Source organism: Morone saxatilis, unplaced genomic scaffold (genome assembly GCF_004916995.1).
Source record: "Morone saxatilis isolate NCDOM2014 unplaced genomic scaffold, NCSU_SB_2.0 Contig10, whole genome shotgun sequence".
NCBI classification, from domain to species: Eukaryota; Metazoa; Chordata; class Actinopteri; family Moronidae; genus Morone; species Morone saxatilis.
This window is the reverse complement of record NW_023339652.1, coordinates 4,641,594-4,660,030: the sequence shown is the minus strand read 5'-3', so window position 1 is coordinate 4,660,030 and position 18,437 is coordinate 4,641,594. Positions and strand designations below refer to the sequence as shown.

The window sequence follows — 18,437 nt, the reverse complement described above, 5'->3', positions numbered from 1 at the left end:
TTGTACTCATTGTTCAGCATATTGGGAGTGTGCTGTGACCTGCTTTACTTCTGTGTTACATTACAGGAACCTGGCTACAGATTTATCCCCACTATTGATGTTTTCCCAAAAAGTGCAGCTGGTGGTAGGAAGATAAACATGTAGCTTATGTACAAATTAGTTCCCAGGCAAATGTATAAATATGCATGGTATTAAAGTTGTAATGGAATAGCCTTTTTGAACAGAAATGTGGAGAAATGATGTATTAGCCGCTTCAATAAAAGTGTCCTCACAATGTTTAGATTTTTAAGTGTTGTCAACTCCTTAGACCCAGCAAGTCTGTGTCCAGTAGACCCCGATGAACACATCACCAGCACTGGCCTAGTATTACAGAAAACAAGAAGTTTTTTGTTGTCACATAATGAATGAAAAGGTCAAGTGGTCGGCCTGATATGGGTGACTAATGGAGACATCATGTCATAGAGAGAAACTCTGCAACCTGATGTGGGTGGTGAGCTCTCAGTAGACCCATTTTAATTCCAGCATCCTCATTCACAGTACCGGGAACTCCAAAGCAGGACTGTATCTCTAAGCCTCTGGGTGTCACCACAGCCATCTAATGGTAGGGTTGGTTAAGAATCCCACAGTGGGACTCCAGACCACAAAGCCATCAAACTTAGTAAAGCTGACCCAAAATAGGCAGAATAGAAAGTCCAATCAAGAAGATATAAAACTTTGAAATCTAACTGCAGTCAGTCAGTTGCCATTTGGGGGGAAGTCATAAGCGCTGAGCCCGTTTCAAGTGGTGTGTTGGCCTAATGAGAAGGGCCTGTCTCACCGCAGCTTTAATTGGAACCAGCTGAAGTCAAGATGTTGAATGGTTAAAAAGGTCTTGAATCTCTGCTGGTGGGAGACAAAGATATAAAGGGTTAAATCACTACGTAGCCTTGGATACCGCGTTAAATGCATCTTTTGGTTGTCTATATTTAAAGAGCATTTTATGGTTTAACTCTGGGTCTTTCGTGCTTTTAGGTGATGAGTCTGTTCAGAGTTTTCATATTTATTCAGTTTAAATTATATCTTCTATGGAAATATAGACTAAGCAGTGTGTTAAATCCTCAACTTGTCAAATTCTTTCCTCAAAAGGAACAAAAATAAATAAATCTTCATTGTGCGTACGATATAAAAGCCACCACAAGTACTGTTCTCCTCGGCATTCGTGCATATTTATAGAATACTCACAGCTGTTAGAGTAGAAAAAGTTCATTAACAGGTCGTCTGATAAAACCCTAAGCTTAGCCATTAGATCTTTGGTCTTTTTTTGTTTAGTACTAAGAGTACTGACAAGTTGTTTTTCAACTGTAAAATGTTCCACTCAAATGCATATCTTGCTTCTATTGCGTCTGTCGTTGCAGTTACGTACTGTAAGAAGAAGTGGACAGTAGTGTAGTGTTAAACCATGGAGAGTAGTAAACACCCATGCCAAACACCTGTCTGGATTTGTGCCACTCCTTGTCCAGATGCCTCTTTTTCTTTATTGTGTAGGTGTGGCATATTTACTCAGTTTGCACAGCCTGAAGAAGACCCTCTGTCATTTAAATGCATTGTGTGACTTGGGTGCCTTGAGTTTTCACCACTTAAGCCATTAGTATCTTACTTATTTCAACATGTACCCTCATTATTTACCTTTGTCACATAGTTTGGGCTGAATGGCAGTAAAAAGGCTTTTACATTATGAGCATACACACGTCTCTATATCAATGCAAAGGATAAGGAAGTGACTGGTTAAACCGGAGATACAGAATGTGGTGTAGTGTCAACCAATGTTGGCACTGAATCAAAAGCAGCACTACAAAGTGTCTTTACCTCCTGTCAAAACCTAGAGTTTGACTTCAGACTTTTCAGTGCTAAAATCAAGTAAAGCATTTCAGAATAATACCACTCTGGACAATTTTTAAAATGATTTTTCATAGAGTTCTATCTGTGGCTCGAACCTAAAAGTCTTGTGTGTGCTGTTGCAGGTATCTCATCAGCCAGGGTGCCAGTGTAGGAGTTGTGAACAGTGAAGGTGAGACGCCTCTGGACATCGCTGAAGAGGAGGCAATGGAGGAGCTCCTACAGAATGAGATCAACCGACAAGGTACAGTATTACACACATCTTAAACTCTACTGTCTAGTCCATATTGCATCACAAGGTCATCCTTCTCTCCCAACGCAACCTTCATAAACGTGTTACACTGCGTAAATTTAACGATAATACACTGTAGCTAATATCTCTGCCAAAAGGGTACGTAATTTTAATGGGGGAAAAAAGTAGTGGAGACGGGCACTCTGCTTTATGTGTTGTGTTATTTAACAGGCACAGTGCTCATTTATGAACATTGCTGTATCTGTGCTAGAGTTATTGGTTATTGCTGGACTGATTTTATAAAATCACCCTAAAACCGAATATAATATTAAAAATATGAAGTATTTAAGATTAGAGCTGCAACAATTAGTAGTTTAATCAATTGTCAACTACTCTGATAATCAGTTTATTCATTCTTTTTTATGTTCATATATCTTTTCTGGCTTCTTTTAAACTGAATTTCTTTGGGTTGTGGGCACAACAAGACATTTGATTATGTTCGGCTTGGAAACAGTGATGACGTTTTTTTTTTTTTTTTTTTTTTACCATTTTATGACATTTTATGGACTAAACACCTAATTAATTAATTAATTAATTAAGGAAATGTTCAACAGATTAATTTGTGATGGAAAATATTTGTCAGTTGCAGCAAAAAAAAAAGGCATAGTAATGTGGCCAAGTATTACCGTGTAATTGAACTTAGTCATATCTAGAAACAATCCTGATGGGTTAACATGTTAATGGAAGCATCGCTGGCAGGGGTCCCACGTGTATTTCATGCATGTATGACTGTGTTGTCAAATAGAATCAGAGTTCTCATTGAGTGTCAGTTACTTGCTGTTGTTCACTTGCTCACTTGAAGAAAACTTACATAATGTAGAAAAGTGATCCAGCTGTGTTGTGAGCACTCATGTGATGATTCAAAACTGAAAAGTCAAGTCTTCTATTTTTGGCCGGGGCATTCTTGAGATGATGAAAGGCCCTCCCCTATGGTGAGAGGCCACGCACAGACGTGTTAACTGGCCCCGGGCCAGGGGTGCTCCTCGGCTCACATTCACTAATAAAGGTTGGCTGGCTTTCCCTTCTCCGTGGCACCATTTGCCATTTTCTAAAGCAAGCTTTACATTCTCACATTTTACTACGTGTGTTGTTTGCATGCAGAGAGAAATGCTTACAGCCACGGCCATTGATAGTTTACAGGAGCGTGTGAAATATAAGTATTGCACATGTTGCCAATCATGTAAGACTTGTCGATATAGCAGCAGCCCCATTAGAAACATATATGATAGACTTGTCCTCAGGGTCAGATGATGTAGAATACTGCATGTGTAGGTGTCAATCCGTCGACATTACTTTAAGTCGAGGTCCAAGTGTTTTGAAAGCACATGGCATCCATTGATAATTACACCCAGAGCGCTGTTTGTGTGTTATGCTCCTTAACTGTGTTATATAACAGCGGCGAGACATTCACCCACCCGAACCTCAAGCATCTCGGCCAGCGGCAGCTGTCATCTTTGATTTGCAGAGGCCTGATAGATGTGCTGCTGCCTGGTTCAGAGCATTCGCACGCTGCCAATTCTAAGATCCGTCACTAATGGACGCAAAACCAAATGTGCATCTTCATTTACCATGCTCATAGACTTCACAGAGGCAAACTACTGAACACTTTGTCATTATGTGGACATTATATATGCAAGTTTGAGCTGTATTTATGTATTTATTCATTAATGCAGACTTGCATAAAAATGCTTTTGAGATAAAACTCAGCTGAAGAGTGAATTTGCAGTGATCCTGGCCTCAGGGCAGCTGCAGACAATCCACAGCTCAGTTCTCTGTGCTAGAGGTAGCAGGCAGCATTATGCAACGAGTTGTTGTGTAACGCTTCTGTATGTTTGTAATGTGATTTTCTCCCCTCAAAGAGATACCAGTCATGGGGTTAAACTTGTTAGCAAGTGGCCATGGTTTCCCCTTGGCAGGGACAACCTCTAGATCCTCTCCCTGACCCTGAGTGGGTCAAGTGACTGGACAGCCCCGACACCCTCCTTCCCTCCTCCATCAGCTGCCTCATGAGGGCTGCTGCCTGTCCTTGTAACAGACTGAAGGTGAACAATCTCACAAATGTTTCTAACTTACACTCTGTCCCTGGTGCTTAGAGGACTGGGGGGTTATTTGGATTGACAGTAGTTTCATCTCAGCACAAATGAAACAGTTTTGCCCCATTTTTATTTGACTTTTCTAAAAAGCGAATGACTCCTGGTGCTTGCTTGCTTCAGGGTACACTTCTTTAGATGCTTCATTATGGCTTTACCAGACATATTGTAGGTATATTGTCAGTGAGGTGATGGGGGAGGCAAGCCCTTTTTTGGTCTATTGGATTTTCTCTTTATCTACTCAATGCTCAGATAGAAGATGAGATGAGTTCTCTTGTAAAAAAACTCAACTTTAAACTGCTGCCAATTCTTCCACTCGGTTCTTGCTCTGTAGTCCTACTTAGAGGCCATTAGGCTCCCTTCTTTTTATAGACACAGTGTAGGCTACCTCCCAAGAGACCACAGGACATTGCCCTACCTGGCCAGCTCCCATTAACCGAATAACCCTAAGGAAGTTTAGGTTCATTTTCCTCTGTAGGGTATGTGCACTGTCAGGTTGGATTGGATTTCACATAACAGCTCAAGTATGAATTGTGGCATTGCTGTGGTTGTCTCAACTTGATTAAACCGAGTTACGCCGCACACACCTGACACTCTTTTAATGAGCTTGATTGATGGCATATACCACAAAATTGTGCAACCAAGGCTGGTTCACATATTAAAATGTAATTTCTTGTAACATTGTGCAAGTCTGACACAGAAAACAACATTTTGATCCTACTTCTCAATTGTAATCTTATTGTAATGTCAGAGTATGTCATCATTTCGCCTGTGTTGTATTGAGATGATTTGATTTGACAGATTTTTATAACCTTTTTAAAAAAAAAAAAAAGCACATGTTGATGGGCTTTACTAAGTTAGTGCTTCACTGAGCAGCCAACCATAGTGAGAGAGAGGTCCAGGCCCAAAGGCACTTGGTTTGAAATGTTTGAAACGAAACTTGAAATCCAGTCAAACATAAACTCAGTCCCTGAGTCATCTTCTTCCCATTTGGTTTCACTTTCTTAGATCTCAGGTCACAAATCCTCTTAATGAGCAACATGTCCCATTTTAAACAAGCCAAAATATTATTGTTGCCCTGCTCAATTTAAGCCTGTGATGTGTGTGTTGGAAGGAAGATGGATTTTCAATAATATTTTAGGTTTGTAGACCAATTTTCAAAATTTGAAAGCGCGGAAGGCCTATAGCACGCGTCTTAGTGACTGTGTTTAGGAATCGAATGTCTTTTTCTTAACGGATCTCCCTTGCTCCTCTTCAGCTAGCAGTGGCTAAACCTCTGGCTAAAGTTAAACTTGCAGACGTAGATGTCCTCTTTCCTTGGTTGAAAAGCTTGAGGCAATCTTAAAGCTTTCCGTGTGCCAGGAAAAGAGTGATGATGTATCCTTGGGAATAGAACAAAAACCTACACGATCAGCGGAAGTTTTGGCTCCTACCGCAGAGCCCTTCTTGAATCACTGTTTATGTAGTTCGACACAGTTAAGGCTCAGCTGACGAGTCAACGACTCGTGCACCAGCGCATTTAAGACCGTCTCGTGTTCCAACCAGGTGTCAACAAGACAATAAAGGCCTGTTTTCACTTCTGCAGCGCATGCAGCTTATAGCTTAGACATATTGACCCACTTAAACCGGCTGAGGCCTGTATGTTTGCAGCCATTATTTTATTGTCAAATTGCCAGAAAATTGGTACAAAACTGTTTGGCTAAAAATGGAACAAGTGCTTTACAACACCCTCTAGTGTTTAGAGAGGTTGTCAGAATAATGTTATGTCTGTTTCTTCTGCAGAACTTTACAGCTAGTACAGGGGTGTTTGGGTAGCACTGACTTGTCACAGCTGTCATTATTGTTACATTATCACAGTACTGTTTAAATATGGAAAGATGTATCTCATGGCTATGTATTGAAATATTTCTGTTCCCTCTATTGTAATCCATAGTCGCAAACTAATGTATTTCAAACATTCACATACCTTTCTCTAGATGTTGTGCTGTGGAGCTCATAATAAGCACCTCGATGCAATTGTGCCTCATTCTCCCTCTTCCATTCTCTGGGTTCAGCGTTAGAGCTGGCAGCTTGTTCCTAAGTAGCAGGTTACCCTTCAGTGGCACTTTTACAGTATCAATCTCCTCTGTCACTCACCAGGGGTGGATATCGAGGCAGCCCGGAAAGAGGAGGAGCGGGTCATGCTGAGGGACGCCCGGCAGTGGCTCAACAGCGGCCAAATCCAAGACGTCCGGCATGCCAAGTCCGGAGGAACGTCACTCCATGTAGCTGCCGCGAAGGGATATGTTGAGGTTTTAAAGTAAGCAGCGGTTTTGATTTCACAGGTTATAGACGGAGTTTAAACTTGATGTCTTTCCATTTCGGGACAAAAATGTAATGACCCACTATTTTTACTGCTTGTTACATAACGTCTTTCTTGTATGTTACATTATATAAATACTGTTTAAGACAGTGGTGAGGCCTTGCAGTTTTTTGTCTTTGCTAATGCCAAACATATCTTGGTCTCTGCATCTTGTCAATTTGTTGTTCTGAAATTGTCTCTCTAGGCTGTTAATACGGCCACGCTGCTGGAGGATAGGAACTGCAGCCGTCTGTCCATCTGGTCTGGGAAGCCAGCCAGTACACTTTACTGCCATAGATAGCTCTAACATCGCTGATGCTTAGTGCGACTACCATATACAAGACAGGGATCTAAATGTTTTCCCATGTCAGGGCAGAGTTATGGGCTGAAATATTAGAGTTTAAAAAATGTCCTAACCTCATTTTGCTCTTAAAGGTTACGTGTCCATGTGTTTAGGAGCGGACTCTGTATCTCATAAATCTGACCTGGAGTTACAATGCTGAAGCATTTCTACAAGCCTGTATCGTGGCATCACTTTGAAAGATTAGTTTCAATCAAATCCGAGATTTTCAAATTCTAAGAAAAACTGTTTTTTGTTTCGTCTCTCTCCCCCCACCTTCATTGTGCAGGCTTTTAATCCAGGCAGGGTATGATGTAAATATAAAGGACTATGATGGTTGGACTCCTCTACATGCAGCAGCACACTGGGGCAAAGAGGAGGCATGTAGGATACTGGTGGATAATCTATGTGACATGGACCTCATTAATAAAATGGTGAGTAACTGGAACTGTCACAAGTCCCGTCTTTATGTGCTGCACAGTCCACATTTTAGCAAAATTTTTATTTTACTTCTCTCTTTCAGGGCCAGACAGCTTTTGATGTAGCAGACGAAGATGTTCTGGGATACTTAGAAGAACTACAAAAGAAACAAAATCTGGTGAGTCAGTGTGGCTGCTAACTGTAAAGGGATTTAAATCTGCACAAAACAGCTTTGTCAGCCCTTCTAATTTGAATGAGTTCTGTAAAATAACTGGAAGCCTGTGATTGAGTGAAAATGTGTGAATCTCATTTTTACTAGATAGATTGTGTGCCTTGCTGTCCTTTCGCCCATTAGAATAGCTAAAATTTGTTTTCTTTATTCCAGCTGATGAGTGACAAGAAAGATGTTAAGAAATCTCCTTTGATTGAAACGACAACCACTGGGGACAACAACCAATCACTAAAACCACTCAAGAGGTAAATGGCTCGATGGTGGAAAAATAATAAATGGAAGCCGTCTCTAAACTTCTTTTTTGGTTTGAATATCTTAGTTCGTACCTTTGTGACTTTGGCTTGTATTCTCCCTCGCAGTTGAAAAATACTGTACTACACGGATGCCGTAGCTCCGTACTAACTTGTACTAAATGTGTGTGTTGCAGCAAAGAAACGCTGCTTCTAGAGCCAGAAAAGACTGTCCCACGCATCGAGACCTTAGAACCAGAGAAGGTGGATGAAGAAGAGGAGGGGAAGAAGGACGAATCAAGCTGCTCCAGTGAGGAAGAGGAGGACGAGGATTCAGAGTCGGAGACTGAAGCAGGTGCTGTGGATTTGTGTGTGTGTGTGTGTGTGTGACTTATTTTAGACTTGTGTGGTATCAGTAAATCTGAACCAAAAACATCGGTTGTCAGTAACATTTCTCAAATAGAATTTAATTAACAACATGGGTCACTCTGTCTCCCGTTATGTATTTATATTCTTCACTGTAGCGTGCTCTAATTGTTTTTGTTAATTATTGTATGTTGACTCAAACAGCTAACACGTCTTTTTCTTCATGACCCCTCCAGACAAGAGCAAACCCTCAGCATCGGTGAGCAACAGCACGGCGCCCACCCCGTCCACCATCACCGTGTCACCTCCAACAAGCCCAACTAACCAGGTGACAACCCCCACTTCACCGGTAAAGAAGGTACGACCTGGTGGACAAGTATTTGTGGTCCTACCCTGCTTGAGCAGCTGCCACAGTACTGGCCTCGAAAACATCAAAACAGACGCTAAAATTAGGAGTTGATCGGTCTTAAAAGGCCCCAGGAAGGAAATTAAATGCTGCAGCACAGCCATGATGCAATCATGTCACTATTTACCCTCAAAGCGTTTGAGGGAGTAACTACACCTCCTCTGTTACATGAAGTCAGTTCAACTTTGTTCTGAGACTTGTTGGTGCCTCATTATGTAAACAAATCAATAAAATGTACTTTCTATTTAGTTTTTCTCCCACTTAAACCTAATTTCACAGCTGGCTGAAGATACTGGGGGGTTTAACATAAATGAGTTTGCAGTTCACACTCCAGGCCTTGGCAGAGATAGTTGTTCCTGGTTGTGGTTCGCTCTTCATGTTGCAGTACAGTGAGCACATTAGCTAACAAATGTCAAAGAGGCCCTGAGAATGACAGTTACAACTAATTTACGGTGCCGTTAAACAAACGTGACAACTGGGTGCACAGTGGGGATGATTGACGGCCAATTCTGGATAATGTTAACAGTTTACTATGCGAGTGCCAGGAGGCCCGGGGGCTGGAGCGCATAGAGAAGTGGATTGGTTTGGTTAAGAATAAAACTAGGGCTTTCATGGGAGTGTTTTCCCACTTTTGAGTCTGCTGCCCTCTGCTGGCAAAATGAGGCCAAGCATTTAACTAAAGTAAACCTGGTACATTTTTCCAAGGTCATGTCTGCTTCCCTCCATCCACTGGTTTTAACAAATACTGTTGGAAAGGTATTTTCAACTGTTTTGTGTGGCCAGCGTTGAAACGGTATATATTTAGAAGTTAAAATGAAGTCCCTAAATAAAAGCTGTGGCGCTCATTCTGTTAAGTCTGTGCTATTAGACACCACCTACACACTGCATCATCATTTCACACTCCTGAATGCGGCCTAAATAGGAGCGTATCTTTTTATAGCGTACACCCTTTAGTCAATGTCCTGCACCAGTGGCCACCTATGCAAGACTGAATGTTTCTCTTTTTTTTTTCTGCTTCTTTTTCTTGCAATGATCTTCTTGTTCCAATCCTTCTTTGAAGCCTAGTGCTCACACATCACAATGTCTTCTGTCTAACAAGAGTGAGCAAAGCATTAACAATGTCCAGTTTTGACACTACCAAATGTTTGTTGGATCTGTCACGTATTCCAACTGAGAACAATAATGGTAGTCCCCCCCTGGTTTGGCAGTAAGCATTGTGTGGTGTGACTAGGCCTTTAAAAAAATAAATAAAAAATCTGTCCTTGCCATAAAGTGTGTTTCTTTTGCTGCTGCTTCTGTCTTATTCTGGCCTTTTCTCTGTCTCAACCCCTCTGTCCTCCTCCCTGCCCTGCCTCCCTCTGCGTCTTTCTCATCCTGGGCTCTTGTCTTGGTTGGCTTTAGTTTGATTGTATTACTCCCCTCATGCCTGTGGCGGAGCCAGGCTGTCCTGCATTGTGGCGTCAAGGCTTGCGCAAAACTGGCATTTCTCTAGTGCCCAAAAAACCTATGGTGAGGCATTGGTGTGCACCAAGAGTTGTTCTCTCATCCTACATGCACCTGTGCACTGCAAAGTACTTAACACCCCCCCTAACCACCCTGGCCCAATCTAGGTGATGCTGATTGAACCTCCCTCTCGCTGACTTTCACTCATCAACCCTACATGGTGTTCTCACTTGTAATCAACAAATGCACTCTTTAGATCGTGCTTTCACCGTGTGTCTGTGTGGCTTCTGTGTTATGTTCAGTTGCTTGTCATCTTTTGGTGGTTTGTATTAATAGTGTATTTGTGGCCTGACCTTTTAAAAACGTAATCAGTTGGACCCTAAAATCACAACAGATTCACCTCCTGCTGTAGAAGAGCGTTACATAATTATCGTATTTACTCTGGAATGAATTTGGCCCTGTAGTTGTAGAAGTGGATGTGATCGTACCTCTTAACTGGCATGCCCTTCCTTAAAAATGTCCTCATATGGTCTCATCATTTAAATGTGAAAACTGCAGCCCCTGGAGATTAATCCAAACTGTTCTTGACCACTGTTTTGACCTGATATTCGTGTTACTCACCAAGATTACTAAAAAAAAAAAAAAACCTCATTTAAAATCTTTAGTTTATATGTTTAACTGCTTAACTTTGTACACTAAACCAATACCCTTTCCTCCCTGTCAGGCCATTCAGCCTGCTGGAAAGATCTCGACTAAAGTGGAGGAGGAGAGGAAGGACGAGTCTCCAGCATCGTGGCGGCTGGGTTTGAGGAAGACGGGCAGCTATGGGGCACTAGCGGAGATCACGGCCACCAAGGAGGCTCAGAGGGAGAAGGACACAACTGGTGTGATGCGTTCAGCCTCGAGCCCTCGCCTCTCCTCTTCCCTGGACAACAAAGACAAAGAGAAGGTCAACAGTCAACATAGTCACATCCTTTATTTTAATATATTGAACATCTTTTTGTGGAGATGGCAACTGTATGTTTGAAAAGAAAGAACTCCTGAGTCTTTGTAAGAGCTCAATTAAGACTTAAATGCCACATTTTTCTACAGGAAAAGGATAAAGGGACCCGGCTTGCCTATGTGGCCCCCACCATCCCCAGGAGACTGGCCAGTACTTCAGACATTGACGAGAAGGAAAACAGGTGAAGCCCTGGAGCCTAGTGGCTCTGTGAAAAACATGCATTGGCACAAGCGGCTCCTGCTGCCCACTGCTGTGTGTTGCAGGCAAAAGGCCTCAATGCTCTGCATGGTGTGTTTGGCCTTAAGAAACTGCCTTTGGTTAGGTTGTGTTGTGCAGCAATGAATTTGGTAGACTTCAAACTTTCTAGAAAAAGGATAGATTTCATAGTGGGTAGAATTGGGTTTAATGGGGAAAGATCTGTATTAGCACATATCTACGTCGGTATCTGTTTGCCTGGGGTACTATTGTAGCTTGTGGTTCCCCAGGGACTCTACTGCTCTGATACGTAGTGGCTCATACACCCGGCGACGCTGGGACGACGACCTGAAGAACAGTGAAGGAAGCGCCTCCACCAACCGAACCCCCAGCTACCAGCGCAGGTTAGCTTCTGCCGCGATACGAATCTTCCATCCCTCATCTCATCATCAGATCTCTGATCCATCTGATCTGATGTGTTTTATTCCATTATGAGGTTGACTTGCATAGCTTTGGAACTAAAACCACTGTGTAGAAAGTATTGATAGCTGTTTATCAATCATCTTCTGTTCATTTCTGCTTGGATTATGTCATCAGAGATATGTATGTACATGCTTCCATGCACAGCAGCAGCTACTGAGAAAGCAATGCAAATCAGCCCAACGCCTTTCTCTTATCACTGCAGAGTCTGTTGCATGACTGTACCTGTCCTGTCAGGTTACTGTGCCACTGAGTTTGCAATGCATTGCTCAGACATTTTAACAAGCCTATATACCTGTTTGACTCCCAGATTTGAAATTCCCAGAGTTGTTCATGGCACAAAACCTAGGCATGGACTTATGCTGCAAGCTTGTCATATGGGGGGAAATGCTGCATACAAGCAGTCTTCATAAATTACCTTCATTTTTAAGTTGTAAAAGCTACTTGGGAACTTTGTATATTTCTCAAAGTTCCCTAATTTTGATGTTGCCAACCAAGACATCCTTGAATCAAGTGTAGAAAATTTGAAACAAACTAAATTTATTTATGGCACGACAACTTCTCTGTTGTTGCTTTCAATTGTCCAATCAACAGCTAGCCCCATATGACATGAGTGCACCAATAGTGTGCAAAGCTTAATAGTCTTAAATATGTATGTTTCTTATACTATATATGTGTGTGTGCGCCTTCACCGCTAATATGCCTCTCTCGCCCACCCGCCTGCCAACACGCCAGCACGTCCCATACGCTAGCACTAGGGCGGAGCGGCAGCACGCGGGACGTGCCAGCCAAGTCTTCGTCCACCTCCAGCTTGGACCCTAACACCTGTAATACTAAACCCTGGCAGCCACCCACCTCCCACTACCAGTCTTACAGCATATACCGCAGGTACACCAGCCTCACCGGGGCAACGCCGTCTCTACACCCACCTGTCCTCTCTGACCGCGTGTGTCTGCGCTGCTGAAGTGCCTACCTAAGTTTTGTGTTCTTCTGGTTACGTTTAATGAACAAATGAATATCGAAATGTTTTCCAAAGACGCCCAGTAAGTGCAGAATGCTGTTTTTGACAGAGCATTAATACTGATGTCATCGAGTGATACTGTGACACTGCAGTACCATCAATAAAAGTATGTTCAGCTAAATTTTCACTGAAACTGCAGTATTAAAACTGCAATCCCTTCCTGGAATGACCATGGGCTTTGCAAGAAAATATATTGATCTCATTTCACAAGGACAGGTTGAGTTATTTTCACAAATTAATATATCCTCAGTTTCCTTTAGAGGGCTTTACTGTTAATGTATTAAACCTATGTAGCATAGGCGTGATTGATCTTTTTGTTTATAGTTCATGCAGCGCCATCATTACTACTACTCAAACTGACTGTCAAACGATGTTTTAAACCTTTGCAACTAATAATGCCATCACAATGTTGATATATGATGCAGAAATATTTTAAATATTATCAGTTAATAATCAGATACCTCTAACTAGACTGTTGCAACTAGCATTATATCCGTGATTACATTAGTATTCCGCTTTTTCTCACTGGTGACTCTGCTTTGTTTGTGTCTGACATTTTGTCCTCCAGCGGCTCTTTCAGCAGAAGGAACGAGGACTTGAGTTCCTCGACCACGTCCTCCTCCACGACCACCACCACCTCCTCATCTGTTACCTCGCCCACAGGCCATCGCGGCCTGCTCTCCAGCCTGGGCTCCTCCTCCACCCGCACTGGCTCCACCAGTCTCACCAGCAGGTACACAAGCAGGACTGATAGTGTACATGGTTTATCATTAAACAGCGACCTGCTGATATTTAAACCTCAAACTTAGTAGTAAAAAATTAGTAAAGTAAAATTGACTAAACTATTGGCATTCAGCAGTAGCTATATTCAGTGATGCTGCATTGCTCATACAGCCACACAGCCATTTAGCTAAAGTCATATAATCAACCCACAAGATGGCAAATTAGGCTACAAGTCGACAAGCAATGCGTGTCCTGCTATAACTATGACACGGTCAACGACACAAGCAACAACAAACACAATTTTTTTTCAAAGGCCAGAAAGCCAGTATATAGTATAACAGGCCTGTCATCACGAATAATGATTATTAAACAACTTACCAAGGATGTTTTCATCCAGCAACTGTAAATCTAAATCGCCTCAGAGTAGCTGGTGGGGGCCCTATTATGGAGGTACAAAGGGGGTGGAATTCAGTGACAGTACAAAGAGCAGTGGTGAAGGCTCGTCTCTGCTCTGTGGATACACCCACAGGCTGGTTTGAGTCTGGCATGAAAATATTGTATACTTTGGGCACATGTTTCCTGTGAAATGTTCACTCAAAAGTTTTTTTTTTTTGTTTTTTTTTTTTGTTTTTAAAGCTTTTAAGTAAGCTATTAAACCAACAAGCTAATGTTAGAAATTAAATACTGGTTATATGCAATCAATAATGAAGTAATCAACTGTGTAAAACAGATGTTTAGCTAATTATAGTCATTATTAAAGCTAGTTATTCATTTTGTAACACAAAATCAGTCTGACATGATCAGCCTTCAGCCAAGAAAATGCATAGAAATAAACCGTGTGGTGACTTATATGAACAAAATGGCTGCCAGCATTCACATGGCTTCACTTAAAAGCCTTCTACAACCACAAATGTTTAGTTTTATAATGAAAGTAGTTGAAATGGAATCTGTGAGGCTAAGTAGGTTTCTTACAAAATGCGGGTGTGTAATCAGGTACTGGTCAGAGGAGAGTGCAGAGAGGGAGAAGGAGAAGGAGAAGGAATCTGCTGCGGTCATCCCCACTATAAACACTGGCTCTACTACGACCACCACATCTACCACTACCACCACCGGCATATCTACCACTACCACCACCACTGGCACTGTCACTGGCTCTGAAAGACGCAGGTAACACAAACACACACCTTTTTACCTACATAACTCATGCATGTCCTTATATGTGAATCAGTATGTCAGTTTATTTCTTGTCTCCTAAAAACACACATTCTTGTTAAGTCGCGTACAGTAATCAGTTCAGAGTAGTTTAAGAATTCAAATGAGCACTTCCATGGGAGAATTGATATACATCATCTGGATTGTATTTGCTGGTGCTGGCATGTTATTAGATGTGGGAAATTGTCAGATTATTATTAGCCTCATAGATGATGGATTATGATGCATTTTGTTTGATTATGTACAGTTTGAAGTTCCGATCTTGTTAATTGCTGTTGTTATTTTGGGTTTAGTGGAGACTGTCACTGTCCCATGGTGTTTTGTTTTGTTATTTATCTTGACATGAGTTAAAATCCCTGGGGATTAGACTACGTAAACAAGATAACATTTTAAATACTAATTTGTTATTAGATTTGTTTATGTATATTCATGACTTTTTCAAGTTCAAATAGCTTGGATAGTTGAACAAAACATTTACTGTAAGCAGCTTCCAGAAATATTGGTTTTAACCTTAAAAGCTTCCTTCAGTCAAACAGTAATCCGGATGCATTTCCTCTGTTTGAGAACGGGGTGTGTGTACACACAGTGTGGAGGGGAAGAGAGAGAGAGTAGTGTCTGAGTCTGTCTACCATGTCAGTGTGTCTCACAGAGGGCGTGCGTTTGCACGCGTGTGTTTGAGTGGGGTGGAGTGCATGTCTTCCTGTTGCAGTGCTGAAATAAGCCACCTGTCATGGTGGGAGTGGGCCTGTTTCAGAGCCTGGATTGCTCCAGCGACTTCTCCTTATAAGGAAAGTGGGCAGAAGCTGCACATTTTCCTCAAGGCCAAGGCTCCACTCTGCACTGAATGAGTTCATACTTTTGTGTGGCCAACAGAGGCATGCTCCAAACTGAGAGAAAGAGCCAAAATAGCTCACTGTTTTATATCCCAAACTGTTGCCTGTTGACCCTGATACTGTTGTAGCAAAAAGCTAAACACAGAGATTTGAGTCATATTTTATCACAGTAACTTAAAGTAGGTTTTAAGTAAGCTTTATCTTCGTTAAAGGGAAACTTTGGTAGTTGTCAACCTGGATTTGGACAAAAAAACATGGGAAAATGGGGCCCGGGTAGGTTTCCTATTTTCCAGGAACATTCTGCTTCACATACATCTTGATTATAGGAAATACTCTTCCAACAACCTTTTATGACATAGATAGCTGTTTCAAATTCATACCATTCCACAAATGTGCACCTGGAGCTGCATAGCGGATCAGCAGTCTTACGGTTAGTTTTGGCCACTAAGCAGCTCCACTGAGCTGTACAGTATTTACTGTGTGAGTGGAGAGACTTATTTTCACTTTCCCAGCAAGTCTATAAATTACAACAGCCATCCTTCTGATCACAAGCCACCTCATGTAACCTTAAGGCACCCTACTACCATACACAATAAAGACAGTTACTTATCGTGCCAGTTTCCCCATTCCAGTCATCTAATTATAGAGTTTAGTATTTTGGCTCAATTGACAGATTATTAACCGTCTGTGTGTGTTTGTGTCTTTGTGTGTGTCAGGTCATACCTGACGCCAGTGCGAGACGAGGAGTCAGAGTCCCAAAGGAAAGCTCGCTCCAGGCAGGCTCGACAGTCAAGGAGGTCCACTCAGGTTAGTTAACCTTTTTATATGTTGACAATTGATGTATCCCTCCGTTATACCAAAAAAGTCCCACTTTTTACCAGCAACTAAAATGACAGTGGATTCCCCATCAAAATAAAATGTTAATAAATGGTGACATGTAGGTGCCTCTGGCTTGCATTATGGTTTTATTGCCAGTCTGTTTAAATAAATGTTATTATCCTGGTTGAGACGGCACTTTCTGTACACAAACAGCACTTAAAGTCTGGGCCTGTACAAACGGCTGATCATTTTACGAGCTTACAGAATTTGAGCTTTGTCCGTTTCCTGCAAAAATGACTGAACCGCATTGTGCCAAAATCTGTGACACTAAAAATTAAACATCGTAAAATACCAATTAAACTGTTGACTTTTTACTGCAGAGTTTTAAATAATAAGATTCTGGTTCTAAAATGAAAATATTTAATCGGAGCACGGAATTCAGATTCTAGAGATCATGTTTTACTCTGTTCTTCCAGGGCGTGACTCTGACTGACCTGCAAGAAGCTGAGAAAACAATCGGCAGGAGTCGTCCCACAAAGACCCGGGAGGAGGAGAAGGAGGAGAAGGAAAAGCAGGACAAGGAGAAGCAGGAAGAGAAGAAGGAGTTGGAGACCAAGGAAGACGATTACCGATCGAAGTACCGGAGCTTCGAAGAGGTACATTTCTATTCCGAGCTTTAGTAACAACATTCCCAAGAGGGATCACTGTTTCTTCACTTGTAATCCATACCTTCAGTGTTTGACTTACACTCTCCATCTCACCTGTCTTCTGTCTCCCTACCAGCGCTACCGGCCTTCGTCTTCTTCCTCCACCTCCGCCATTTTGACAGCCAGTACTGCCTCCACCCCGTCCTACTCTAGCACCATTTTGTCCTCCAGTTCCAGCTCCCTCAACAGGCCTAACAGTCTGACGGGGATCACCTCATCCTATAGCCGTTCCTCCAGAGATACGGAAAAAGGTCAGTACCTGGTGCCATTCCCGTTCGAAAGGGGCGCTCTGAAAAAATCAATCCAACTGTACAATAAATGTTGACCATGGCGATTGCAGTGGAGAGAGCAGCGAGTCAAACATGCTGGAATAATTGTATCCTCCACAATACCTGTATTACACCCGCTAGCAGCCATATGGCCATTATAATATTTTCTAGACTGGACATATTCATCCGTTTTAGAATGACTACATAGATGATATCTTAACTATCACAACATTGAAAACTGAAATAATTTAAATGCTAATCCCCTCTGGTATGAAGCCATATACAGGAAGCACAGCTTGTGGATGCATGACTAATGTCTAAATTCCACCTGATGCTGGTATCTGTCTCCACAGGTCCACATTCACATGGGCAAACCGCCACATGCTGATTAGGGGCATTGAGACAGAAAGGGATTGGGTTGCCTTTTAAATTAAGTAGCTCTTCTCTTAACAAATAAATCCATGAAGCATCCCTGGGAAAAATAGAAGGCAGCTTTAGTCTGTTCAGCCGAAGGAAGGAAACAGTCACCGCTTTGTTCTCCCATGACCAAAGCCTTTTTCTTTTTTCTTTTTTTTTTCTTCTCTGAACTCAGGCCAAGTCAAGTTGATGTCCTGATTGTGTCTTGTGAAGTCAAATCATTGCCTTGTTTAACCTTTTTCTCTTAGTTAGGATTACTGTATGGACATTCACACACTGTTGTTGTCAAAATAAGGGGTCATATTGCACATACTGTTACAGCAATATGTAGTTAACCTTTTTGGTATTCTTTTCGATGAACAGAAATAGATAGAAAGGATGAGGAGAAGGAGGGAGAGGACAAATCTCAGCCCCGCTCCATACGGGATCGCAGGCGGCCCCGCGAGAAGAGGCGCTCCACTGGGGTCTCCTTCTGGACTCAAGATGTAAGGCATCACTTTTTTTTTAATCACCATACGTATTCTTAGCAGCACTCAGGAGGTGCAGGAGGTTATAAATGTTCCTCTTTGATCATTTGGTTAGAGAAAGCTGCAAGTCGTGTGTAACCCTTCTATCTTTTTTAAATTCCAGGGTGATGAAAATGACCCTGACCAGCAGTCTGACTCGGAGGAGGGCAGCATCAAGGGAGAGCCACAGGTAACTGAACACACAAACACACACACA

The 18,437-nt window shown here is 42.1% G+C and overlaps 1 protein-coding gene across 9 annotated transcripts in view; it reads left to right on the top strand.

The window, feature by feature from the left end:
* Window positions 1–18,437, top strand: part of ppp1r12a (protein phosphatase 1, regulatory subunit 12A) — a 46,147-nt gene that overhangs the window by 20,179 nt on the left and 7,531 nt on the right. For 5 of the 9 annotated variants that reach the window (XR_004797217.1, XR_004797220.1, XR_004797219.1 and 2 more), the window contains exons 3-20: window positions 2,001–2,119; window positions 6,397–6,556; window positions 7,228–7,372; window positions 7,462–7,536; window positions 7,744–7,835; window positions 8,018–8,175; window positions 8,423–8,544; window positions 10,760–10,984; window positions 11,128–11,219; window positions 11,524–11,637; window positions 12,449–12,601; window positions 13,303–13,467; window positions 14,451–14,624; window positions 16,219–16,309; window positions 16,798–16,977; window positions 17,105–17,279; window positions 18,078–18,199; window positions 18,345–18,410. Coding sequence is in view for 3 of the 9 variants with exons in the window: in XM_035675335.1 (XP_035531228.1) it covers window positions 2,001–2,119; window positions 6,397–6,556; window positions 7,228–7,372; window positions 7,462–7,536; window positions 7,744–7,835; window positions 8,018–8,175; window positions 8,423–8,544; window positions 10,760–10,984; window positions 11,128–11,219; window positions 11,524–11,637; window positions 12,449–12,601; window positions 13,303–13,467; window positions 14,451–14,624; window positions 16,219–16,309; window positions 16,798–16,977; window positions 17,105–17,279; window positions 18,078–18,199; window positions 18,345–18,410 (2,428 nt within the window). In the remaining 6 variants the exon portion in view is untranslated. The remainder of the gene's footprint in view (window positions 1–2,000; window positions 2,120–6,396; window positions 6,557–7,227; window positions 7,373–7,461; window positions 7,537–7,743; window positions 7,836–8,017; window positions 8,176–8,422; window positions 8,545–10,759; window positions 10,985–11,127; window positions 11,220–11,523; window positions 11,638–12,448; window positions 12,602–13,302; window positions 13,468–14,450; window positions 14,625–16,218; window positions 16,310–16,797; window positions 16,978–17,104; window positions 17,280–18,077; window positions 18,200–18,344; window positions 18,411–18,437) is intronic. The other 4 variants (XR_004797221.1, XM_035675357.1, XR_004797218.1 and 1 more) reach the window with 3 other exon arrangements.